The sequence below is a fragment of the Mustela putorius genome, unplaced genomic scaffold (assembly GCF_011764305.1).
Source record: "Mustela putorius furo isolate JIRA1106 unplaced genomic scaffold, ASM1176430v1.1 tig00003845_pilon_pilon_pilon, whole genome shotgun sequence".
NCBI classification, from domain to species: Eukaryota; Metazoa; Chordata; class Mammalia; order Carnivora; family Mustelidae; genus Mustela; species Mustela putorius.
The window spans coordinates 53,581,224-53,608,746 of record NW_025421998.1 but is presented as its reverse complement, the minus strand read 5'-3'; the positions used below and the strand labels follow the sequence as shown (position 1 = coordinate 53,608,746).

Sequence of the window (27,523 nt, the reverse complement as noted above, 5' to 3'; positions counted from 1 at the left end):
GTTCAGAGTAAGCATTTTTAAATGAAATGGGAAAAAGATTGGAAACAGTTCTAGGAAATTTGAGTTTTTCTCAATTACAAATTTGACTCTGAAGTTGGACATGCCGTGTTTCAGGAAAATTAGGCAATGAATAATCAATACTAAGATACAGCTTAATACTGACTGAAGATGGAATCCTCCCAGGGAAACAGTCTTTTTTCCCTTCTCTGAGTCTTCTGCAGACACCCCCACAGCAGCATTTGATCAGAGAATGCTGTGCTGCCTACAAAGCCGCCCCACAATAATAAGGTTAATTTTTTTTTTTTTTATAACCAGCCAGCCTGTCATTTGAATATAAAGACAACTGATTATATGGCATAAAAAACTTGTACCAAATCCAACAAACAAGAAGGTTGACAACCTAGCAAATAAACATAAGAAGAATCTGGGGGGTAAAAAAAAGACTCTTTGATAGGTTTAAACTCCTAAGAAACTAGAGTAATAGTCACAAAAACAGGAATTTATGAAACCAAGACTGATACTTCCCCTGCCCCCATATAAAGAACATGGAATTGAAAATTGATTTTGGACAATGAAATGTTAAAGGGCAAGGGGAAACACAATAAACTGGAAAAAATGGAGTCCTCCCCACCCCGCCAGACCAATGAAATCAACCAGGGTACAGCAGAACAAGACAACAGATTGAAAATAGAAGATTTCAGGTAGGTAAATACAATGAAGACAATGGGGGAAGGCAGTGTTGGGAGAGCGCTAAGAATTTTTCAGAGTGGAGGCAACAGGCAGACAAACCTACACATTTACAACAATTCGGTACTAATGGGGATATGTTTTAAAAAGTCCACACCTAAATAAAGGAGTAAAGTTGCAGAACGTCAAAGATGAAGAGAAAAATGTGAAAAATGTTCCAGAGAAAAGAGATTAGCTGTGAAGTGATGACAGGTACATTTACAGTCTCATTGGTTATAATAAATGCCAGCAAACAATGGAGTTACCAAACCACAGGGCTGAGAGAAAAATCATGGTATCCTAGAATTGTACATGTAGGTAAACTATGGAGCAAGAGTGAAGAAAATTCAGACACACAAAGAGCCCTGTTTACTCCCCACCACATAAGCTGAAAGCCCTGTTGTATATCTTGTCCTTTAGCAGGTAAGAGGACCCAGAACAAAGGAGCCCAGAATGAGCTATAAAAAGCAACAATGAACAAAGAAATCAATGTATGTTGCTAAAGTGAAAATAATTGACTAAAAACAAAACACAAATACTATGGTTTAAAGTAAGGTTGAATTACAGTTGCAGACCAGAAGAGGCTGATGTTCAGAGGGAGGTTAAAAGTGTTGACTTTACATTGTGTTAGAAAAATCAAGTGTGTAGGTTACAGTGTAAAGTGTCTCTGCTAAAATAACAGGAACTGGGGCACCTGGGTGGCTCAGTGGGTTAAAGCCTCTGCCTTCGGCTCAGGTCATGATCCCGGGATCTTGGGATCAAGCCCTGCATCAGGCTCTTTGCTCCGAAGGGAGCCTGCTTCCTCCCCTCTCTCTCTGCCTGCCTCTCTGCCTACTTGTGATCTTTGTCTGTCAAATAAATAAAATCTTAAAAAAAAAAAATAACAGGAACTGTACAGGGATAAATATGGAATAAAGAAAACTATTAGGGGGCGCCTGGGTGACTCAGTTGGACAGCTGACTCTCGATACCTGCTCTGGTCTTTATCTCAGGGTCCTGAGTTCAAGACCCACGTCGGGCTCCACACTGGGCATGGAGCCTACTTTAATAAAGGAAAAGTCAGGGGAGGGGAAAGGAACCCAGACAAACTGACAGAAGCTGGAAAAAAATTGGAATAAATGAGAAATACAGAAACCAGAAAGCACAAAATAAGATGGAAGTGACTCCAAAAATTACATTATAAAACTTAAGTGTAATGTAAATATTTTTAATTGGAAATACAAAATCTAATTTGGGATATCCATCGCGTTCACAGAAATCCAGTGAATAGCTCTGTTCACTCTTCCCCCTCCATGGTTATTGCTGTCATCTGTGTCCCTTCCACATTGCCCCTTCCGTTATGTTTGCACACAACCCACACAGCCAACATCTGGCTGCCTGGATGGCAGTTCTAAGGTGCAGTCATTTGAAAATTTTTCTAAAGATTCTGTTTTTTTACGTAATCTCTATGCCCAACATGGGGCTTGAACTCACAATCCAAGAGTTGCATGCTCTATCAACCAAGCCAGCCAGGTGCCCCTCATGTGGAATTCTGATGGAACTTTCCAGTTTAAGGCTCGGAGTAGCATTCTGGTTCATGGAAAAAAGATGGGAAAGGAAGAAAAAAAATTCTGGTACTGGAGAATACAGGAATAGAGAGAATCTTTGAAACTTCCTATGTTGACTACAAAAGCCAAGGAGCAGCACTGGCCATCAGGGAACTGTGAATTTTGGTCCTGGAATCTGGAACAGTTCTGCACTCACAACCATACACCCAAGCGGTCAGCTTTCCTGTATACTCAACCAGAACCTTTTTCATTGTTGTTGTTTTTAAAAGATTTCATTCATTTATATGCCAGAGAGAGAGAACATAAGCAGGGAGAGCAGCAGGCAGAACAGGTGGAGAAGCAAGAAGCCCGATGTGGGACTGGATCCCATGACGCTGGGATCTTGACCATGACGCTGGGATCTTGACCTGAGCCAAAGGCAGCCACTGAACCTACAGGCGCCCCTCTACTAAAATCTTTTCAAAGTTAGCTATGAGATGGCATTGGTAATCACTACCTTCGTAAATAAGCATATGAAATAACAGGAAAGCAAACTCAAGTTGCCTCCCATGGCCATTTAAATAATAATGAAGGAATGGTTACCTGCATTTTCCTGATGATAAACAGATACTAGGAAGATCAGGTATTTTGTCCAAGATCAAACAACAACTAAGGAAGGGGCAGCATGTGACTCTTGCTTTGACCCTAACTTTTCACTGATCTTTGCCTTTAAAGCAACACATGGAAAAGACTCCAGTGAAAGTGGTGGCGCTCTGTTTGCACGACCACAGGCCAGTAAATTCACTAAGTACACTCTTCATAGCTGCTCCAACGCGACAGGAACTGAGAACACCGAGCCAGCAGCCAGGCAGATACTGGCCGGGGGCCTGGGAGGGGCAACTCACCACTGCGCCAGGCCATACGTGGATGGATAAGCCAGTCTGCTCCAAGTGTCTGGGACGGTGTCATAACTCAGCTGGGACTGCTGGGCTTCCATCTCAGGAGAGAATGGCAGCTCCCCCTGGCACGGAGAAGAGAGGCCACACAGTCAGTGTCTTTGGACGTGGGTTAGATTTCAAACTGACTGCTTTTAAACTTGTAAACTTACCTTGCAACCAAGTTCTAACTGTTGAAGCGACACACGGATTTCCTGCAGGAGAATATTCATCCTTTCACACTCTTGGAAGCAAACAAGAACATAGGGGCTTCTGTTGGAGCTTTTTTGTATTATCTCCGCCATGTTGAACTCTTCTGGAAGTTTCTCCAAAATGTCATCCAAGATATTCCTAACCTTAAATCATTAACACACAAGATTTAGCTCCTCTGTGTTTCATTTTTAGTCATAGGAACCATGCCCTTGACGTTTCAAAGAAGTCCCAGAATATATTCCACCACTCCCAAAGATGCCTGCTAACGCATTTAAGAGAGACCCACTACTCCCTGGATATGGGCGGACATGCACTGTGGACGAGCTCAACTACTTCTGCATCAAGGCAGCCCCTCCCCTTCTGCAGATCCCACCGGAAAGGAGCTACTCTTTGTCTGCAGTTTATTTGCTGTCAGCGTTTAAGGAATCGAAGAACTGTCATCATCATCTATGTTTCACTGGTATGCAAAGATGGAATCAGAGGAAGTAGAATCCCAACATTTAGGTACTATATTTGGTAATGTTCTGCTAATTAAAAAAGAAAAAAAAAAACATTTGAAAAGTCACATGAACCAAAAATGCCCTTTAGGCTTGAGCTAATTCTGGTGAGTCTATGATGTGGCCCTCCCAACTGACATAGCCTAAAATTTTAGGAGCAATTTGGATCCACATTTCTAATACCAAGGGAGTCTCTCTGTCTTCTTTAATTACTGCCTTGAAGAAATAAAAGATTTATAAATTAAAGATGTGAAAATGTATGTAGTACTTCAATATACATATTTTTTCTCATCTTTTACTGGACTGGGGAAAACCAACGAATACCTAAAATGGACAAAAGATTTACGAGTACTGCCTGTCTTCAGCCTCAGGCAGCTTTCACTCTTTCCTTGCTTTCTTGCACTACTGACTGTGGTTCTGGAAGCCTAATCCCAAATTGCTTTAGCACCCTGGCAGGTTATTTTTCAGGTCCTGAAATCTTAAACTCACCTGCAGCATCTTTAGAAAGAATGAAACAGTATAGTAGGCAGGTTAGGTAAAAGAATGGCTTTTGGAATTAGCTAGAGTTTGGTTTCCTTCATTGTCCCTTTCTAGCAGTCTGACAAGTCCCCTAAACTTAAGTCTGGAATAGGGATCCTGATACTACTTGAAGCTATTAAGTGGCTTATTTGTAAAGCACGTCCTTTACTGCCTAGCATATAGTAAGCATCCAAAAGAGTCATTGCCACAATCTGTTTGCCTGTTCACTGTGTTGAGGCATCTACAGATTATTTGCTTCGCAGTTTCTGGTTTAATAGATGGCTTCTTTGTTGGAAAGATCAAAGCCCCAAAACTAAATGAAGACTTCATCCATCTCTCTGCTTCTATTAATAGAAAAAATAGAAAGCTTTTTCCAAATGGATGAACGTTTCCTTTTTTATCTTAAAAAACAAAACATAATGACAGGGGTGCCTGGGTGGCTCAGTGGGTTAAAGCCTCTGCCTTCAGCTCGGGTCATGATCCCAGGGTCCTGGGATCGAGCCCCACATCAGGCTCTCTGCTCAGCAGGGAGCCTGCTTCCCCCTTCCCCCTCTTCCCCCTGCCACCTGCCTGCCTCTTTGCCTGTGATCTCTATCAAATAAATAAACAAAATCTTAAAACAAACAAACAAAGAGGTCTAACAATCATACAAGGAAAATGTTAGTATATAGAATAAAACACCCCACAACAAATTCTAAAGCCTCTAAATGACAACCAAGGGCCTCAGCAAATGGCCCTATTTCAAGAAATAACATGAAAATTCCTCAGATCTCACTATAATTAAATCTGATGGTTAGTGTGTTCCAACAACCTGAATCCTTGTCAGTCGAATCCTGATTAAATTGTGAGGGAAATGAGGGCTAATTTATCTGGGGGGAAAATAAACTAAATGTAAAACCAAATAAGACTTGATGTCTGTTTCTCATCCCTGTCGTTCTAGGATAATACATACCTTCAAAAGAATAATGCCAAAAGAAAAAAGAAATAATGCCAATCTCCCAAGATAATGTAAAATAGACACCATAACAAAATGACAGAGCCAAAAACACAGCGTGAAAGGCAAGTCACAGATTTGGAGATGTTTGCAATACAGCCATCTGACAAAGAATGTACAATGAGAATAGAGTCCTTACAAATCTGTGAGAAAAACACTGACAACAAAGAAATGGGCGAGCAGCTGGAACAGGCACTTCATATAAGATTACATCTAGATGACCAAGGTCATAGGAAAAAATGCTCAGCCTTAGTCCTTGACTAGGAATGCAGAGTTAAAACCAGAATGAATTAATACTGCTAACACAACCCCAAGGATGGAGAGCAAATGAAATGTGCACACTGCTGGCGGGAGTGTAAGTGGTACAAACACTTTGGGAATATCTACTGAAGATATTTGGGAATATCTACTGAAGCTACACATTACATCCCACAATCCAGCCACTCCACTTCTGAGGAAAGGGGGTGAGGAATATTGGAGAAGACCTCTGGGAGTTGCCTGTACCGGTTGACAAAAGACTCCAAGAATATTCATGGCTGTGAAAAGTCAAAACAGTGAAAGACTAGAAATAACCCAAACATCCATCTACTATAGAATGAATTAAAGCATGAACTATATACATGTACAATAGAATACTAGACAAAATTGAGTCACTGGTCCAGGCAACAATACAGACGAATCTCGTAAATGTAACATGGATTGAGAGGGGCTGCATGTGCACCAGGACGTACTGAAGGAACGCATCCATTTGACAAAGAAACAGAGGCAAAGTGTTGGAAATGTTAAGAATTTTCACCTGGGTGGTGATTATATGGGTCTATGGAAAGGGAAAAAGCCATCGAGTGGTCCACTTAGATCACTCACTGTGAACATGTTACATGTTACATGTTACAGCGCAACAGAAAATAGACCGCCTACCTTCTCTTCCGCGGACTGCCCCAGCTCCTCACTGATGAGCGCATTCCTGGGCTGCAGCTCCAGCAACGTTCTGAAGAGCGTGTTGGACATCACTGTCAGGAGTTCTAGCTCAGCGTTTGCATGGAGGCCGTACAGTGCTGGGCTTTCTGGAGGCAGCTTCTCCTCTATGTACTGATGGTAGCCTGAGTAATCTAGGTTAGGTGGGGCTGCAAATCCCGGTGCCAGCATGAACTCCTCTTCAATCTTCAGCCACAAAGGGAAAAAGTCCGTTATGACAAGTCTAAAAGGAAATCACTCTTAGCATCCTAAGACACTTTGAGAACATGCTGGGTAGGAATGTCCAGCGCAATGCTGCATGGGGTGCAGGCTCTCTAAAATGTTTCATGATGCTTTTGTAACCCATCTTTTTGCCCCATGGAGGGCACCAGGCTGACCTCTGGTGGGGGCGGGGGGAAGGGGGTAGTCCAAGGAACACGTGAATCCTTGCCCCCAGAAGATGGAGTCTGCAGTTTGCTTGGGGCAACAAGATCCATGCACACGAAAGGCCAACTGGGTTCTGACCCATCTACTGCGTGATCACCCCATCACGTGCTCCCCGTCAGTGACTGTCCCAAACCTCTGCAAACATTCTGCAGAGAGAAACTGAGACTCAGAGTAATCCCCCACCGCCGCCCCCCAGGCAAGAGGCCTGATTTACATCTTCATTCTGCACACACTTTCTATGACTCTCTAGGCTTTGCTTTCCAAATGTATATACTTTTTCACAATAGGGCTTCGAATTATTTGATATGTGATACATACACATGTTATAAACACAGTTCCATGTACATATACTGAAAAACAGGACTGTGCGTATGTAACATTGTACAGGGCAGAATATATAGAGAATCCTATCAGTGCTGCCTCCTTACCTTTGAGCTACTCGGGACAGAGCCCGTGTTGCTCATCTCAAGATCCACAGACCCTGGGACCGCTGCTGGCACATACTGGTGCTCACTGAATGAGGCACAGGTGCCTAACGAACAGAAGGCTGGCATGATGAGGCATTGATCATGCCCATCTACTTCATTAAGGCGGGGGCAGTGGGTAGACATTCCATGTAGAGGAAGGTTCTTAACAAAGGCAATGAAGAGCAGCACCAAACCTGGACATGTGAACACGGTTCCTCAAAACATAGCAAAACAATTTATGCACCTGGTCCTCTCACCAAACATAAACTCAGTCAAGTGCTTAGAATTTTCTGGATCACTCAGCATCATCTCAAATCTTTTCTCAATTGTTTTTTAGTTCCCAGGGGCCATAACCTCCTCTTTCATTTTCCCAATCTCTCTTGCTATAAATTCTGTCTCGATGTGCTTAAATGGACAGTGGGATACTTTAACAATTTTTTAAAAGATTTTATTTATTTATTTGACAGAGAGAAATCACAAGTAGACGAAGAGGCAGGCAGAGAGAGAGAGGGAAGCAGGCTCCCTGCTGAGCAGAGAGCCCAATGTGGGACTCAATCCCAGGACCTTGAGATAGTGACCTGAGCTGAAGGCATTGGCTTAACCCACTGAGCCACCCAGGCGCCCCCAGTGGGACACTTTAAAAATCACTTACCGAATGTAGCTCCTTTATGCCTGGATTTTCTAAATCATTTTCTGAAATTGGGGTTCCTCTAATTGTGTATGTTATGCCACTGGTCCCCTCTCTCTCACCCGGAGACAAAGTAGGTATTCGCAGATTGTTACTGGATACTAGGTACTCACCACCTAGTGTAGCCTAACAAGCCTCTGGAGTATAAAAGTTTCATCTATTCTAGTTCTTAAGAAACTCCAAGTCTGATGGGGACAAAGGAAGTGATTTTCTATACAACCAGGTCAGCTGTGAGTACTGACAGCTTGTTCGTTCTCAGACCTGCCATCGCCAGTTTCCCGGAGGGCCTGTGTCCTTACTGACGATGCTCACTGGTGGTTGTGAACTCCAGAAGGCGTTTTAAATATTGGAGTTGGCACTTGTTCTGCACTAGGAAGTTAAGCTACTCTTTCATTTCATGAGAAACAGGAGCAACTTGGACCATCTCCCCGCCAGTATCTGTTAGCATGGTTTATTTCACTCATTTATCTGCACTTTCTAGCACTTCATTTTTAGAAATCAGACTAATCCATTTCTTTTTTCTTTAAATATTTCACGTATTTATTTGAGAGGCAGTGCACACACGCACAAGCAGAGGGAAGGGCAGAGGGAGAGAGAGGGAGAAACGGGCTCCCTGCTGAGCAGAGGGCCCGATGCGGGGCTCGATTCCAGGACCCTGGGATCATGACCTTAAGGCAGATGCTTAACTGCCTGAGCCACCAGGGTCCCTAAGAATAATCCATTTCAATCTCACCTGTTCAAGGTGACCGAAACAAAACTGTGGGGGAGATTTTAGCTTGTATTATTAGTCTATGAGATAATTTATTCAAAACAGAGATATGGGCACAAAATACAAATAATGAAACCAGAAATTAGAATACATATATACAAACCAGACTTTGGTCCCTGCAAACAAGGACTTGATCTTCCCTGTAAGGGCTCACTGGACTGTTGAAAGAAATCTTAAAAGCCAGTTAAATTGTCCTTCCATGAAAGACAGAAAGTTAGAAACAGAGTTTCAAGCAAAGAAACCAAGAAGTGGAACTGCTTAGAAATGTTAAAATTCCATGGGGACTAGAAGGAGCAAGGAGGGCCTGCTCCTATAGTGCTGGTGGGAACGCAAATGGTCTGTACTTTCTGGAGAGACAGTTAAGCAGTCTTTTTACAAACACGGGAAGAGTGCTTTTATATGTTCGTTAATGAGCAAAACACAAGAAAACCACAACGGAAAGGCAAAGGCTTGAGGTTTCTGGTCAGCCAGACATGGTGCAGTTCCCATCCCTGAGTGGGTTGGTGGCTGGAGGCCTTAAAATATGACAGTTTATCTGAGTTTCAGTCTCATCAGTGAAATATCACTCTTACTAGCAACCTAATGATCATGACTGGGAATTTAAAGACCATATATGCAAACAGCTAAGCATGTAAGTAGGCTTTGATGTTCGTTTGGGTCTTTTCTGTGTCCTGGGAATAGACATGATTATTTCAAACATATTCTGAGGAAACACAACCTGAGGAATGTTCCACTGTACATTCCTACTGTGATGTCAAACAGGCAAAGTTCGAAAAATGAGTCTTTGTTCATGTAGGTGTTTACCTGTTCTCTTTCTCCTTTAAGAAAACTGTAAAGGGACATAGTGAAAAGAAGGGCCATCTGTACCCAAATATTCATAGCAGCAATGGCCACAGTTGCCAAACTGTGGAAAGAACCAAGATGCCCTTCAACAGACGAATGACTAAGGAAGATGTGGTCCATATATGCAATGGAGTATTGTGCCTCCATCAGAAAGGATGAATACCCAACTTTTGTATCAACATGGGTGGGACCGGAGGAGATTATGCTGAGTGAAATAAGTCAAGCAGACAGAGTCAATTATCATATGGTTTCACTCATAGTGGAGGATAAGGAATAACATGGAGGACATTAGGAGAAGGAAAGGAAAAGTGAGTTGGAAATTGGAGGGGGAACCAAACCATGAGAGACTGTGGACTCTGAGAAACAAACAGAGTTTTGGAGGGGAGGGGTGAGGGTTGGGGGTTAGGGTGAGCCTGGCGGGGGTATTAAGGAGGACATGTATTGCATGGAGCACTGGGTGTGGTGCATAAACAATGAATCTTGGAACACTGAAAAAAATTAAATTAAAAAAAAGAAAGAAAACTGTAAAGGTTTCCATGTGCTCAAGGAGCTCTGTGAATCCTGGTTCTGAATCCTTTCCTACCCAAGGCTTTTATGAAAATCTGCTGCTTGGTGATGAGGCCAGAAGAGTAGAGCGCTCTGCATATGGACCTTTGGGGGAGGTTATTTGAGGAGGTTATTGTTACTCCTCAAAGAGTCAATAATTCTAAAGAGACATTTCTCCAAAGAAGACTAATGAATTGCCAATAAGCACATGAAAAGATGCTCAGCATGGTTAGTGTCTAGAGGAATGCCAACCAAAACCACAACAAGGTACCACTTCACACCTACCAGGATGGCTTAAGAAAAAAAAAAAAAGGGGTAACAAGAGTGTCAGCAGAGAAGTGGAGAGTGTAGAACCTGATACGCTGCTGGTGGGGATATAAAATGGTGCATCCACTTTGGAAAAATCATATGGCAGTTCCTTAAAATGTTAAACAGAGTTACCTTATGATCCAACAATTTCATTCCTAGGTATACACCCAAAGGAAATGCAAATGTATGTCCACACAAACGCCTGTTCATAAGTGTTCATTAGCAGCATTACTGCTAATAGCCAAAAAAACAGAAACAACCCAAATGCCCATCAGCTGATGAATGCATAAAGAAAATGGTGCATACAATGGAATATGATTTGGCCATAAAAAGGAAACAATGACATATACTATAGCATAGGTGAACCTTGAAAACATTACATTAAGAGAAAGGTAGCAAATACAGAAGGCTGTGTATCATTCTATTTACATAATATCCAGAACAGGCAAACCCAGAGACAAAAAGTAGATGAGTAAGTAGTTGCCTGGGGCTGGGGAGTCGGGGAGAGCATGGCGAGTGACTCCTAATGGGTAAAGGGTTTTCTGTGGGGGGTGACGAGGTGTCTAAAACAGACTATGGTGACGGCACAGCTGTGAATATGCCTAAAGCCTTTGGATTGTCCAAGTGGAATTGGTAAACTTCTCTTTGAATTTGTCTCAATAAAGTTATTTGAAAAAATTAATGGCATTGTGCTCAAAGAGAATGAGACTCCGCATTATGCCCCCCCCCCCCAAATCATCAAGGATTTGAAGTCATTTTTACAGAAATCAGTGTCAGGCGCAATTATTAGGCACTGGGAAAGCCAGCATCTCGCCTGACTCTGGAGGACTATGGTCCTTCTTACATTTTGCTTTCTGGCATTTAATAAAAGCCCCACCTCTTATGCTGCCTCTCCAAGGAGTCCTGCCTAGTTTAGCCCCCAGCTCAGTCTGAACCTAAACACATGCATTTGCCCTTTGCCTTTTGAGTAAAAAATGCCATGACCCCAAAGTGCTGTAAGGGATTTTCAGAAATTACTCAAGGGTAAATTCTATCATCATGAGGTCTTCAGAGCTGACAGGTACTGGAGTGATTTTCTAGACAGTACCCTCATTTTGTAAATCAATAAACTGAGGCACAAGGAGGTCCTGCACAAAGCTGGACAGCAAGTTAGTGGCAGAACCAGAACCTAGAGCTCCCGGATTGCCCGGTTTTGTTCACGGCAGCCCCCTGGGCACCCACTGCGCAAAGCACAGACACAAGTCAGTGGATCGGTGCCCCAAGCTCCAGATACTGCACACAGATCAGCATTCCAACTGATGCAGCGTGGGGCAGACATAGCCTGCGGTCCGTGCAGTCTGACTGCGAGCTCGAATTCTGGTTTAGCTACTTACCAACTGTCTGACCTGTGGGAATCTGGGTTTCTTCTCTGATTACGAGGGATATTAATACCTACTTGGCAGGATGATGGTGCAGCCCGAAAATAACACACATGAGATGTGGAGTGCTGATCCCCAGCACAGAGCAAGTGTTTAATAAATTGTTTCCATTGTTATAATCACAGATTAAATCTAGCCAAGTATGCGAAAGATAGCATGGAAACTTACACTTATAAATAAAAGACCTTCCAATTATTAAGCATGTTGTTCTAACACTGCACCAATGTTTAAACCTAACACCAAACCTATGAAATGGGCCATTCTTATTCAGTAGACGAAACTGAGACTCAGGGGAGGGGCCTACAATAAAAGCAAATACAGGGAGAATTGAGTGCGAACACTAGTATTTTTTTTTTAAGATTTTATTTATTTATTTGACAGAGAGAGAGAGAGGGGGAGAGAGAGAGATCACAAGCAGGCAGAGAGGCAGGCAGAGAGAGAGGGAGAAGTAGGCTCCCTGGTGAGCAGAGAGCCCGATGCGGGGCTCGATCCCAGGACCCTGAGATCATGACCTGAGCCAAAGGCAGGGGCTTAACCCACTGAGCCACCCAGGTGCCCCCTAGTATTGTTTTTTATTTCAAAGCCCAGCCTCCTAATGGTTACTTTGTATTACCAGAAGAGTTTTTAATATATGACAACCTTCAGGTGACCTGATACCTTATTTTCTAAAAGTAATTTTCTGTGTTACTCATTTAGCATTGCCCTGTGCATGCTTTAGGTGAGAGAATAATATTAATAAATAATTCCCTACCTCTTGCTAGAGACCTGGGAGGCACACTGCCATCAGGGAACCCTCTCCCAGGGTCTCTGTCACTTATCCAGCAAGAAACCCACCCATCCCCCTCACAGGACAACACCATGAAGGCATTCTGGGCTGAGCTTTAAATTCCACACCATTAATGAGTTGCTTTTCTGATTATGGTTCAGTGCAACCAGAGGTACTAATTTCTAAATAAGTTAACCAATGTGAGGGGCACCTGGGTGGCTCCATCATTAAGCATCTGCCTTTGGCTCAGGTCATGATCCCAGGGTCCTTGGGTTGAGCCCAGCATCCGGCTCCCTGCTCAGCGGGAAGCCTGCTTCTCCCTCTCCCACTCCCCCTCTTATGTTCTCTTTCTCCTCACTGTGTCTCTGTCAAATAAATAAATAAAATCTTAAAAAAAAAAAAAAACCCAAAAACCAACAAACCCAACATGAGAAGTGGTGAAAAGACGTCCTGCAGATGCACAGGTGTTAGATCAAGCTCCTGAAATAAACAGCAAGAGTGAGACACATCTGCAAGAGAACAGAGTAACTGGGATGTTGCAGTGTTTTTCTGCCACCAAGTAGCAAGGGTTTGAACTTCCTCTGTTGAGCTGAGAAGTGGTACTGTCCGGGGAGGAAGCCAGACAGCAAAGGAAGCATTTTGAGCCTGAAAACATCAGCAGATCTGCACGGAGGGTGGATACCTACATTTCTAAAGGGCTCACCCACACTCCGCTGCTGCCCCTCTGTGTTCATTGTACCGCTGTTCGAATGGTAGTTCAGACTTGGCAAGGTTAATGGACTGTCTAGTTTGGCAACAGTCATTCGCTCCCTGTCCTCAGGCCCAAGCCAGAGAGGGAACACCAGCATGAGCTTCTCACTCTGCCCCGTGACCTCCACCACCGCTTGGAGAAATCAACCTCTGTAAAGGTCGCACGCCTCAAACTGTTTATAGCTTTCCCATCTCCATGGTAACCTGCTCCCAGACCTCTTCTGAGGAGGGACTTTGAATTGGAGTAAATTGACAGTGTCTCTCTGACCTGTGAAATCCTGCTCATTAGAACTAAGGAAACACTTGGGAGACTCACGGCAACGGAAACAAATAATGATCACGTGGCAGGAAAGGTGGTTGGTTTTGGTTTTTTGGGGTTTTTTTGGCACTGTCCCCAAATTGTTTAACATTACTAAAAGTAGTAAAAAACAAAATCTGTCCTCAGTTTTCTATATTAGACAACAGATAATACACATTTTCTATTACATGATTATTTACTTCTCAAAATGGACTCGAGGAAGGGGATCAAGAACTACGTAATACTTTTATGAGATGAAGTTCTCAGAGAAATTATCAACAGGAGGTGGCTCAAACAATGAAAAAATATGCACTACTTTGTTATTTTTTATAGTCCTTAGCATATTTGCTTTTTAAAGCTTATATTTAGGGGCACTTGGGTGCCTCAGTGGGTTAAAGCCTCTGCCTTCAGCTCAGGTCATGATCTTGGGGTCCTGGGATCGAGCCCCACATCAGGCTCTCTGCTCAGTGGGGAGCCTGCTTCCCCCACCCCCTCTCTCTACCTGCCTCTCTGCCTACTTGTGATCTCTGTCTGTCAAATAAATAAATAAAATATTTAAAAAAAAATAAAGCTTATATTTAAATTCCAGTTAGTTAACATATCATGTAGTATGAGTTTTAAGTGTACAATACAGATTCAACACTTCCATACATCCACCGTGCTCATCCCAAGTGCCCCCCAATCCCCATCACCTATTTCACCCATCCCCCATCCACCTAAACCATCAGTTTGTTCTCTATAGTGAAGAGGCTGTTTCTTGGTTTGCTTCTTTTCTTCCTTTGCGCCTTTCTTTTGTTAAATTCCACACGCGTGAAATCATGTGGAATCACTTGTCTTTCTCTGACTTACTTCCTTTGGCATTTATACGCTCTAGCTCCATCCGTGTCCTTGCACATGGCAAGATCCCTTCATTTTTATGGTTAACAGCCCACTGTCATATAGACACCACTGCTTCTTTATCCACTGGATGGACACTTGGACTGTTTCCACAATGTGGCAATTGTAGATAATGCTGCTATAAACATCGGGGTGCATGTGTTCCTCTGAATTAGTTTTTGTATTTTCTGGGTAGATTCCTAGCAGTGCAATTGCTTGATCATAGGGTAGTTCTTCCCCCCGGCCCCAACATTTTATTTATTTGAGAGAGAGTACATGAGCAGGGGAGAGGGAGAGAGGTAGAAGGAGAGAGACAAGAAGACTCCCTGCTGAGCAGGGACCCTAATATGGGGCTCGATCCCAAGACCTCGAGATCACAACTAGAGCTGAAGTCGGGCCACCCAGGTGTCCCCCATGGGGTAGTTCTATTTTTAACTTTTTGGGAAAACTTCCTCCTGTTTTCCAGAGTGGCTGTACCAGCTTGCATTCCCACCAACCATACTGGAGGGTTCCCCTTGCTCCCCTCCCCATCCTCACCGACATCTGTTGTTTCTTGTGTTGCTGATTTTAGCCATTCTGACTGGTGTGAGGTGGTAGCTCATTGTAGTTTTGATTTGTGTCTCCCTGATGAGGAATAATGTTGAGCATCTTTCCACATATCTGTTGGCCATTGGTAGGTCTTCTTTGGAAAAATGTCGATTCATGTCTTCTGCCCAATTTTCAGTTGGATTATTTGTTTTTTGAGTGTTGAGTTTTAGAAATTCTTTATATATTCTGGTAACCACTAACCCTTAACCAGACACATCACTTGCAAATATCTTCTCCCATTCTATAGGCTTTTAGTTTTATTGAATGTTTCCTTCCTGTGCAGGAGCTTTTTGTTTTGATAAAGTCTCAATAGTTTATTTTTGCTTTTGTTTCCCTTGCCTCAGGATGCCTATTAGAAAGATGGTGCTCTGGCTGATGTCAAAGAAATGACATGGCACACCTTTAAAAATAGTTGGTATCCTGTTCAAGTGTGAAAAGAGATGTAGGGCGCCCTGTGTTTCCATGAAATAGGCAATGCCCACGATCTCCAAGGGTTACTCCTAAGATTCAGCCAGTTTCCGTGAGGGTCCTTTGCCTGGGTGTGGAACATGAGGACTCACAGATAAATCAGCGAGGAGGTCTTACTGAAACAGATTTGGATTTCACAGATCTGAGATGGCGCCCCACACTCTGCATTTCTGGGGCATGTGGGTGGCTCATTGGGTTACGCCTTTGACTCTCGGTTTCGGCTCAGGACATGATCTCTTGGGTCCAGAGATGGAGCTCTGTATGGGGATTCATGCTTAGTGGAAAGTCTGCTTGAAGAGTCTCACTCTCTGCCCCTCCCCTGACTCACATGCCTGCATGCTCTCTTTCTCTCAAATAAATAATAAATCTTAAAAAACAACAACAACAACAACAACACTCTTCATTTCTAACAAACTTCCAAACTCTGTGACAGTGGCAAGTATATACTTGCAAAAGGTCAAGATTCCTCAGTAATATTTAAGAAGCATTTATACAGTGATGTTATTTTAAAAGATTCTTAATCAAGAAGCCCCTGGCTGGCTCAGCTGGTGAAGCATGTGATTCTGGATCTTGGAGTTGTGAGTTCGAGCCCCATGTTGGGTGCAGAGATTAAATAAATAAAACTTAAAAAATATTTTAAATCCTTACTAGGATTTTCTCTTCTGTAAATGACATATAAAATATCTTACCAGAGATGGATTCATGAATTCTTCCAAGTACGCCCGACACAGTTTGCGATCCCAGTCATCTGTGATGTGGCCTCCATACATGATCTCACCAAAGAGGTAACGGAGGTCTTCCCATGGGACCTGGGAAGGACGGCACATAGATGTTCACCGCCAGACCCCCAGCATCTGCCTCAGACACGCCAATCAGCAGTACACGCCTCTCTCCAAGTACCTCTAACACCATGTTTCCCCAAATCCCCACCAACGGGAGCATTTAAAAGAGGTTCAGAAATGGTCTAGGTTTCTCCCCAGAATTTCTTGACAGAATTACATTCGGGGTGTTTAAATACATTTGGTGAAAATTCACGAACACTGAATGCAGATTTTAAAGCAATTATTCCTAGAACATGCCACGCAGGGAAACTTGATAAATTCAAAATCTCATCCAAAAATTGGGAAAAGGTATTAGTTCACAGGGCCTTTGTGGTACGTCACGTTTTTAGGATGTGATAGCAGGTTTTAGGATCCATTTAGGCAAATGAAGAAAACCTTATACAATCTGCATTTGGGGGATGTTTAGGATGCCCTCTCCTTGTAAAAATCCCAGCAAACCAAACCCCCTGCTGTAGACTGATTTGAGGGTTTGGTTCATGGCACGACTGGCCTACTCCTTGACTGTTCTAAGGGTTCTGACTAATGACTGGACCATGTGGTCTTCAGGAAATACCAGTATCTCCTCTCTATTTGGCTTAGCAGGATTTGAAGCCTCTCTCTGCTACCCTTTAGCTTCCTCAGGGTTTGCAAAACATGCCAGTCTGTGATGAAGCCTTTCCAGACAGGAACCTTTATACCCTCAGGGGCAGTAGATTGCCTCCCAACAGTTCAACTAAAAACTTAATTATAGCCTTCGTGGGTTGCACAATGTGACAGAACAAGTAAAATTGCTTCAACTATTCCAAATGTACTGGTTACAAGTTTATTTGAATTTGAATAAATGAACCTCAAAGAGGTCTTTCTTTAAAGCTGCTCTGAGGTGGGTGAGGAATACGGGAGAAGCGAGCGGACTGAAGCAGGCTCCCGGAACCACCCCGGGGGAACCTTCCACGTCACCCTCATGAAGTGGATGGGCGACAGAGACTTCTCTGTTTCGTTTCCCTGAGGGCGGTCCGTTAGTACGGGCTGTGCGTTCTACCAGCGGATATGCACCACCCTCAAGATTTTCATCAGCTGGGGCTCTATTATTATCTATTATCAATAACTGACGCTCTTCCCCCAAATCCTGATCCTTGTTTTGATCATATGCCTTCTTGAAAAGGGCATTTTGTATCACCAAACTGTGAATATAACCTTACTTCCAAATCTTGGTCACTGGCTTGGCCACGTGCAGTGAATGCCTTGGGTGTAGACATCCGAGGGAGGACAGAGCATTCAGAACTGCAAGCTGTGCTGTTCCTGGGATGCCAGTGGGGGCAGCAGCACAACGGGAGTCACTAGGGCCACCGCAGGGCTGCTAGGTCTCGGGACATGAGAGCCAGGGACAAACAGGAGTCCGCTCCTCTCTTTCTCCCCATCATTTCTGCCTCGGCTGCGTACAGGAGTCAGCTGAAGTGGACAACAGTCCTTGTTTCAGCGTCAGGGGACATTTGTGAAGGACTTGTATAAGAGGATTAAGTGATCTGTTTCACTTTCTCCAAAACTATTATAATAGTCGATTTTACCTGCAAAATTTTACACAAAATGTGTTAAGAGCAACTCAAAATATTATCCATTACGAGGATCAAAATATGCTCAAATTTTGTCTATTTAAAAAGCGATAGCTATGTGGGCACCTGGAGGGCTCAGCTGGTTAAGCACCTGCCTTCAGGACTCCGGGATCAAGTCCCGCATCAGGCTCCCTGCTCAGTGGGGAGTGCGCTTCTCCCTCTGCCCCTCATCCTACTCATGCTCTCTAATAAATAAATAAAAATTAAGGAAAAAATTTAGAACATGACAGATCATCACTGATCACATACAGTATTAAAGCCGCTTATTTTAGATACAACTTACTCAAAATATGTTCCTTGGGAGAACACGGCCACGTTATACACTGAGTGTACCTATTCTGATAGCGGTCACCTCACCTTTGAAGCTTGAGAAGACTTATTTGGTAACAAAAATTGTAACAATGGTTACCAAAAGAACACATAGTGACTCTACCCACAGAAACACAGATGAGTCATTTTAAAGGCCCTTTACAGAAAGTGTGGCCCAGGGCACAACAGTTGGTTGGACAAATGTATCTCAATTGTAACAGATTTAACGGAAGGGAAAAAGTTTCCTTTATGAAGACTAAGCCAGAAAATTCCTACAAATGGCTCTTCCTTTTTGTAATCCAATCACGGGGTTTTTAAGAGTTTACACAAATGTTCTTGATGAAGCATTCCCGTGCCCATCTGTAAAACGCATTTTAGCCATGAAATAAAATCATTCATCTACCTTTAACTTCCAATCAAGGGGAACATTACTGAGAAAGTCACAACAAGGTGGCATCCTTAATACATAATAATGACATATGCAGGAAATGCACCATTATTTATACATGTGACGCGCTGTAAATTGCTTCCATCATAAGAACTAATTGTAGTGATTATTAATGCAGTGTTATGAACTGTCAGAATTGCTGTATGTAATTACATTTGTGCAAATGCTTCATTACCTGCCTAATGAATCTGGCATATATGCACATGTAAACCACTGTTTTTGTTAACATAATGAAGGACATTTTTTTTTTTTTTTTTTTTTTTTTGGCACTAAGCTGCTGATGTAGAACTGGTTTGACCTATCTTGTGAAGTTTGAGCTTCCACTGCTGGAAAACCTTTGATCTGGTGTATTTTCACACTTGGCAGAAGATGCATATACAGTGTCAGCTATTTCAATAATAGCTTCAAAAGAGGAAATTATGGCCCATTTGATAGTGGCCAAAGACTGACAGATTCAGTACACTCTTTGGAAGAGGTTATCTGACCACTAGCACTTACATGAGGGCTTGCCTCTAAGTAGTTGTAGAGGACGTTGGCACAAATGGTGAGGTCTCCAGGACTGAAGGGATAGCTGCGGCTCCAGCCCCGGGGGCCAAACCTCAGCCTCCCAGCCACACAAGCGTGGAAGTAGCACAGAGAAAAGAGGACGCTTTTAAACTCCTGCTCCTTGGAGCACGACTCAAGTGTATCCTGGGAAGAAAGGACAATAGTTGATTACCCTTCTGCACCCCTTCCAAGGGCAAGGGGTTGCAAGTTCAATGACCTTGTAGATAACTTTGAGGGAGATCTAGGACAAGGGCTACCATGCAATTCTAAGCCCGGCTGTCTATCCTATCAGCGCATAATAGGAGACTGGCCATTTGGCCCTTGCCAGTCTGTTAATTTCAGAGGAATGTTTTCACTTCGTTTCAGTTATTTTACCGAATGCTTCTAAGTTCGCTAGAAAATGACGCAATTCATTCTGAGCAGTGATGGTATTGCTTGAGATCTGAGCAGTGATGATACTGCTTGAGGTCATTTTTCCCTGCAAAATTCTCCTTGAGAAATCTAGCTGACCAAAGGACCCCACCTTTGTATCATAAGCATAGCAGAATACCACTTAAACCCCAGCCCTTCGTTCCCTCTGTTTCCCAGTCACACAGGTTACCTGGGCACGGGACCACCCATCAAAAAACCATTTCCCATCTTTTGAAGCCAGATATGCCATATGACCAAGTTCTTGCCAAAAGAATGTGAGTAGAAGTGATGTGTACAATTTTCATGTCATTTAGTTAAAACAAAATTGTTTGCCCTGGTAGTCACTCTTTTCCTTTCTCTGTGGGCTAGACATGAGGTTGACCAGACAACCGGGGAAGCCGTCAGTGAGTTCCAGGGGAGACACCTACCAGCCTGGGTGTGTGGCTGAGCTCATGAAACACAGCTGCCAGTTATATATGCAAGAAGTCATCTTGTTGGGAGCACTCTAATTCTTTAGTGTCCCCGAGCTCATACAATCATCCTGACAAATGGTTTCCTTCCAATGAACTTAGGGTAGAATTCATTGCTGGGTGGAGAGAATGGCATATGGAAGACAGGGAAACACACCCTGTAGACTAGATCTGTAACATTTTTTTGAAATTGCAGAGGGAAAATTAAATCCTAGCATGCTGTATGGTTATGGCTCCCACAGCCATAAAATTAAAAGGTGAACCACCACCATCCAATCTCTGTCTTAAAGGTGGTAGTACTTTATTCTCAGATTCGGCAGTTCTGTGAGGCAAAAAAAGGACTACTTCAACTGATGCTGGGCACTAGAGGACGATAAGGCCAAAGCTGTACCTTCTTCCCTTCTCCTTTAAAATGGCCCAATTATAGCCAGTCTACATTTAAAATGAATCTGACAACTTGGACCATCTACAAAGTGCATTTAGCACCTTTCAGGTGAGAGTTCAGATCTGGTCTCCCAGGCAACTTCTAGTAAAAGTCTAAACCAAACCAAGACTAGACTTGTTCCCTTGTTCTAGGACTAGAAGAAGCTTTTCAGTTTCTTTATGACTTACTCTAATAAGAATCCAACGTTACTACCAAATGTCGTTCTAGAACTGGCCAGGCCATCCACAGTGCGGACCCAACTAAATCACTAGGTCATTCTAAAACACTAGGCTGTTTCTAGGTAGTTTATGGGGCTTAAAGATACATAATCATTAAATGTAACATTTCCACAAACATAAAATGAAAGATAAGCTCATGAAGGAAGAAAATAAAAAAACATATAATTGGAATTAATCTTGAAGAATATAAAAAATGTATTAGTTTTAAATGTAAGAAGTTTCTAGGAGACAAAATAGAAATATCAAACTTTTACTTAGGAATTATGATCTAACAACTCACCTACCATCTTCCTGAATAACATAGTCCACAGAAAACCAATGTACTACTATAACTAAGTACATTAATTCCATAAATATTTCATATAATAGATTTAGTTTTATCCTCAGCGCTAAAAAAAAAAAAAATTACAATGTAGGCACCTTGGTGGCTCAGCTGGTTAAGTGTCTGACTCTTAATTTCAGCTAAGGTCATGATCTCAGGGTTGTGAGATCTAGCCCCACCACTGGGCTCTGTACTGGCTGTGAGAGCCTCCTTAAGCTGGGAACCCATTTAAGATTCTCTTTTTCTCCTCTCTCTCTTTCTGCTCCTCCTCCACCCTACCACCCCTCCTCAAAAAAAATTACAACTTAATGCCATTTCATTATGCCCTGATAATATAAATGCCAAATATGAATTCCAAATGAAAAAAATATGAATCAAGTTTTTCAAATTAGGAAAAAGTATGAGTCTACCTAACATTCTACATATCAGGTCAGTTGTATTTTTACAAACCAAGAGATGAGCAATTTACCATCAGAAAATACACAAACAGCTCAGAGACCAGAGGACAGGCATCCACACTCACATAATAGCAGGTGGTATGCACACAAATGCCAGTTTCACGTGTGCAATTACCAGTTATCTGTTTCTGCTGCAGATCTTACAGAAAAAGAAATCTAGGTGCACCTGTGAGGCTCAGTCGGTTAAACATTCAACTTTTAAAAAATATTTTATTTATTTATTTGAGAGAGAGAGAGACAGTGAGTATGAGCAAGGAGAAGGTCAGAGAGAGAAGCAGACTCCCTGCAGAGCCGGGAGCCCGATGCGGGACTCGATCCCCGGACTCCAGGATCATGACCTGAGCTGAAGGCACTCAACCAACTGAGCCACCCAGGCGCCCTAAACATTCAACTTTTGATTTTGGCTGGGGTCATGATCTCAGGGTCTTGGAATTGGGCCCTGTGCCTGGGCTCCACACTGAGCATAGGGCCAGCTTGAGATCCTCTCTCTCCTTCTGCTTCCCCCTCCCTCCCCAGGATGTTCTCTCTCTCTCTCTCTCTCTCTCAAAAAAAAAAAAAAAAAAAAGTATCTTATTTTAAAAATGTGGTTATTATGTTTATATGAAAGGAGCCTAAATAGTATTCCCTTATGACTCCTTCCTTCCTTCTTCTTTCATTTAAAAAAAAATTTTTTTTAAAGATTTATTTATTTGCCAGAGAGAGAGAGAGAGAGCGCACGTGCACAGGCAGGCAGAGTGGCAGCAGAGGCAGAGGGAGGAGCAGGTTCCCTGCCAAGCAAGGAGCCAGATGTGGGGCTCGATCCCAGGACGCTGGGATCATGACCTGAGTCGAAGGCAGCTGCTTAACCAACTGAGCCACCTAGTCATCCCCATTTAAAAAAAAATTTTTAAATTTAAATTCAATTAATCAATATATACTGCATTGGCTTCAGAGATACAGGTCTGTGATTCATCAGTCTTTTTTTTTTTCTCCTATTAACACATAATGCATTATTTGTTTCAGGGGAACAGGTCTGTGAATCATCAGGCTTACACCTTTCACAGCACTCACCATAGCACATACCCTCCCCAGTGTCCATAACCCAGCCACGCTATCCCTCTCCCCACCCCCAGCAACCCTCAGTTTGTTTCCTGAGATTGAGTTTCTTATGGTTTGTCTCCCTCTCAATCCCATCTTGTTTCATTTTTTCCCTCCCTACCCCCAATGACCTCCTGCCCCTTTAAGTACTTGAGTCTTTCCAATAGTTGTCATCTTTAGTTAGTCTAAGTGGCTTTCTAGATAAGTCAGAAGAATGAATACTTTCATAAATAAACTGGAACGGGGGTAGGGACTCATGTATAAACTTTGTGGCATCGGTTCATCCCTGCCATGATATGCAACATATTTTTCAATGGGCATTTCCCTGGGGAGAGTGTCCGTGGTTTTACCAGATGATCAGAGAGGTCCTTACCAAAACAAACAAACAAACAAACAAAAAACAACAACAAAAAAACCAACAAAAAGAGAAAAAACACTGATGGACGATTGGGCTGAGGCATATTTGATCATGACATACTCACTTTCCCCAAATACAGATAATTGTCCTATGGGGGCTGGATAAATCCTATTTAAATATATTAAATTCCTATTTTGTATTTTGGGAAAGAGGTTGAGAATGTCCTAAGTGGTCAGAAATTATCAACCAAGGAATAAAAAATAAATTCATGGCTGCCATGGTTCCCAAAAGAAAAAGTACTGCAACTATATAATACATTCAACAAGGTTTCCTGAGTGCCTCTTTCTACATTCTACAGTGTTTATATAGCCTATAAATTAATTAACTAGACAATTAACTATTCTTTGAAAGGTTTCCTGAGTGCCTCTTTCTACACTCTACAGTTTTTATATAGCCTATAAATTAATTAACTAGACAATTAACTGTATTCTTTGAAACTATAATCTTAGATGGCCAATTATTATAATTCCTTCATAATGTTGACTTGAGTATTGGTCCAGAAGATACTAGAGAGAAATGATAATATTTCTAACAGGAGTCTTAATATTTATACCAAACCATGTGCATTTCCTCTTTAGGTTTCATCCTACTTCTCCTAATAAGAGTACTGTTTCCCGGGGTACCTGGGCGTCTCAGCTGGTGAAGCATACCACTGTGGATTTCGGCTGGGCTCATGATCTCAGGGATGCGAGGTGGAGCCCTGTGCCGGGCTCTGTGCCGGGCATGAAGCCTGCTTAAGATTCTCTCCCTCTCCCCTACCCCAAACCCCTTGCTTGCACTCTCTTTCTCCGAAACAAACAAAATACTGTTTCCCAAGGATGTGTAAAAAATCAGAGGGAATGGCAACTCAGAGAAACAACAACAAAGGAAACTTGTTTGAAACACATGATTACTATACAGGTAGTTGTGATAATTTGCCCAAGGAGAATCATAGGAGCATTTGTGCTTGTGTTAAGGCATTTGTTTTATTTTGGAAGGAAATCAAAGTGTAAATAAGGTGGCAACATGGATGTACAGGGAGAAGATGATTTAAGTCTGCTAACATCAAAAGTGGATCTGAGGGGGCGCCTGGGTGGCTCAGTGGGTTGAGCTGCTGCCTTTGGCTTGGGTCATGGTCTCGGGGTCCTGGGATCGAGTCCCACATCGGGCTCTCTGCTCAGCAGGGAGCCTGCTTCCCTCTCTCTCTCTCTCTCTCTCTCTGCCTGCCTCTCCATCTACTTGTGATCTCTCTCTGTCAAATAAATAAATAAAATCTTTAAAAAAAAAAAAAGCGGATCTGACACAATGAATTTTATACTGGAACTCTTCCCATACCTTTACTGTTGCTGCCGTCCTCAGGAACAGCAACCAGAATAATAGTGGCTTCTCTTCCTGTGCGAAGAGATACTGGTCTACCATGTTTGTCTTCAATAAGTGGGTTCTTCAGAAAAGGAATGTAATTTATTCTCCTTAAACATGTGGCTGCAGTATTTTTTTTTTTAAAGATTTTATCATTTGAGAGAGAGAAAGAGCTCATGTGCGAGCCTGAGTGAAGGTGAGGGAAGGGGAGAGAGAGGCTTAAGCCAGCCCCATGTCCAGTGCAGAGCCTGACATGGGGCTCCATCTCATGGCCCTAAGACCATGACCCAAGCTGAAACCAAAAGTAGGATGCTTCACCAACTGAGCGTGTGGCTCTATTTTTAAGGCAAAAACATAGATTTTCTAGTCATTGGAACAGGGAACGACAGGGGTATCCTTTCAAAACATTGAACTACACATTGGGATTTCACTTCATCCCTCTGCACAAGACACATGTGTAGTAGCTAATTCCCCCCGCCCCCCCCCCATCGCCCCAGTTTTGTAAGAAAACTCTGACTCTGCCATCAGACCAGGCTTCTTCTGCTTTCTTACCTGATCAAAGTTGTAGAGGGCGGCATGCAAATTGGCCAGCATTCCTGTGGGGGGTTCATTAGTAATTTTAATGGAATTCTCCAGCAGTCCTTGAGGGATGATGTGTTCACGAGGTGTAGGTGCAGGTTCAGCACTCATGAAAACCCGGTAATCTCTGTGGCTTCCTTGGCTGAATCTTTCGAGGAGTTTCTCCAAGGTGCCTAGCCACTTGGCTACCAAATGGACATTCTGAAAACACAGTATGGCTTATAATTCTGGTGAAACTGAAGTATGTTGTTTAAATGATGGGATCACAACATTTTCCTATATATCAATGGGTAGAAAACCAGAGACCAATTTTTCCTGTATTATCACGTTAGGGAACAAAACCAAGCACCAAAACGCAACTGCACAGTGAACACGTGGCGGGTTCCAAATCACCACAACTTAGCGGTGCAAACCACAATCTCCTCCAACATACTCAGCCACTTCCAACACCCACCATCACCTTGAAGGTGGAGTTTCTGACACTTTTTTTCATTACAGTTCAAATTCAGTTATGAAGACTTACCTGGGTAGTTTAATCAAGTATAAAAATTAAAAGCCAGAAATGTACCTCACTCATTTCATTGTTTCTGATACTAACCGCCTCTACTCAGCGTCTATCCTTAGTAGATGAACTCCAAAGGATGAGACAGGTAAAGGGGTAGCCGAAAAAGAAATCTCTCTTTGTTCATATGCTCTGCAGGTCCCTGACAGGTTAATTTCCTTAAATCATAGAACTTTCAAAAATCATGAGAGAAACCAATGTCACCACCATCACTTCATGATTTTCAGTTTTATGATTCACAATCCTCCAGCCCTCCCACCCATGGAGTACATGGTAGTTGGCCTTGTGAGAACAGAATGAACAGGCTCTCTCCCTCTGGCAATGTCCTTAATGTAATGACTGCAACATCACACCTAGGAATATGTAGTTATTTCCAGGAAAGAAAAACATTTGATATTATAAAAGCTACAAAAAACCCAAAGAATAAAGGCAAATAGGGAATGGAATAATAATATAGATATCTATCTTCGCAACAGTTCTGTTGTAAGAAGATCTAATGCCAATTTAGTTGTTCACATTATGAGGCTTTTTCTTCCTTTGGCTAATACTGAACATACACTGGCAGGTGTCATGGCTGAACTGTGTGCCCACAAACTCAAATGTTGGAAGTCTTAACCCTCAGTACCTCAGTGCTTGAGTGACTGTATTTGGAATAGGTCTTTAAAAAGGTAATTAAGAGTAAACATAAGAATTAGACTGGGTCTCAATCCAGTATGGCATCCTTATAAGAAGAGGTGATCAGGGGGTGCCTGGGTGGCTCAGTGGGTTAAGTCGCTGCCTTCGGCTCAGGTCATGATCTCAGGGTCCTGGGATCGAGTCCCGCATCGGGCTCTCTGCTCAGCAGGGAGCCTGCTTCCTTCTCTCTCTCTCTGCCTGCCTCTCAGTGTACTTGTAATTTCTCTCTGTCAAATAAATAAATAAAATCTTTAAAAAAAAAAAAAAAGAAGAGGTGATCAGGACACACACACACACACACACACACAGAGGGGAGACCATGTGAAGACACTGGGAGGAGACAACCATTGACACACCAAGGAGAGAGCCTTTCAGAAGAAACCAAGCCTACTGACAACTTGATCTCAGACTTTTGGCCTCCAGAACTATAAGAAATTGCATTTCTGCTGATTAAGCCACCCCATCTGGGACACTTTGGACTGGCAACCCTAGCAACCTTCTACAGTAAGTAAGGGCTCTGAGTTTCCCGCCCTCCATGCTCACTATTAGATTATAGCCAAAGTACTTCTCACACCTGACTGTGAACCTCACACAAGCAAGCAGAAACAACAACGACAATTAAAAACTGTTTTGCAAGCTCAAATACGACTCCTCTATCTTATGGCCTACAAGACCTTCCTTGAGAAGTTCACTTGAAACAAATACAAGGGTACTATAGGCAGTGACTTTGCGGTCAAGGAACAGAAGACTCTCCAAGTGAGCCATCCCCAGACACAGGCACATTCTGGACTGCAGTCTCGGTGTTCTTGATCTTTGAGGATCTTCCTGAGGGTCTTGGCTTTGACGTTGGCTAGATTCTTAGGCCCACTTGCCCAGGGGCAGCGATGCCTGGGCAACATTTGTAGCGAATCCATGTATCTTGGACCCATTTTGCCCGTGAAAATAGATTTTAAAAATCCGGTATGTCACTTCACAAGCCATCTGGTGTATATCTGAGACAAAGATAGATGCCATCCTGCTACCTGTGCGCACATTTTCTCTGGTGTGTGGGCTTCTGATAAAATGCTAGTTGAACATCTCTTGAAGGGCTCTATCTGACCACAGGAACTGACCACTGTAGGGTCTGGTTAAGAGCTCATTCGCATGAGCATACTTATCATATGCCTACGTGGATATAATTTAACGTACATTGCAAACAACATAACAAGTTCCCATTATGC

At 42.8% G+C, this 27,523-nt stretch overlaps 1 protein-coding gene across 2 annotated transcripts in view; it reads right to left on the bottom strand.

The window, feature by feature from the left end:
* The window catches only part of DNAH11 (dynein axonemal heavy chain 11), a 321,410-nt gene that overhangs the window by 2,934 nt on the left and 290,953 nt on the right, over positions 1-27,523 (bottom strand). For both annotated transcript variants that reach the window (XM_013051673.2, XM_045062769.1), the window contains 6 exons: positions 25,040-25,267; positions 19,283-19,474; positions 16,286-16,405; positions 6,328-6,570; positions 3,360-3,542; positions 3,157-3,272 (listed from right to left, as the gene is read on the bottom strand). In XM_013051673.2, the coding sequence (XP_012907127.1) occupies positions 3,157-3,272; positions 3,360-3,542; positions 6,328-6,570; positions 16,286-16,405; positions 19,283-19,474; positions 25,040-25,267 (1,082 nt within the window). The remainder of the gene's footprint in view (positions 1-3,156; positions 3,273-3,359; positions 3,543-6,327; positions 6,571-16,285; positions 16,406-19,282; positions 19,475-25,039; positions 25,268-27,523) is intronic.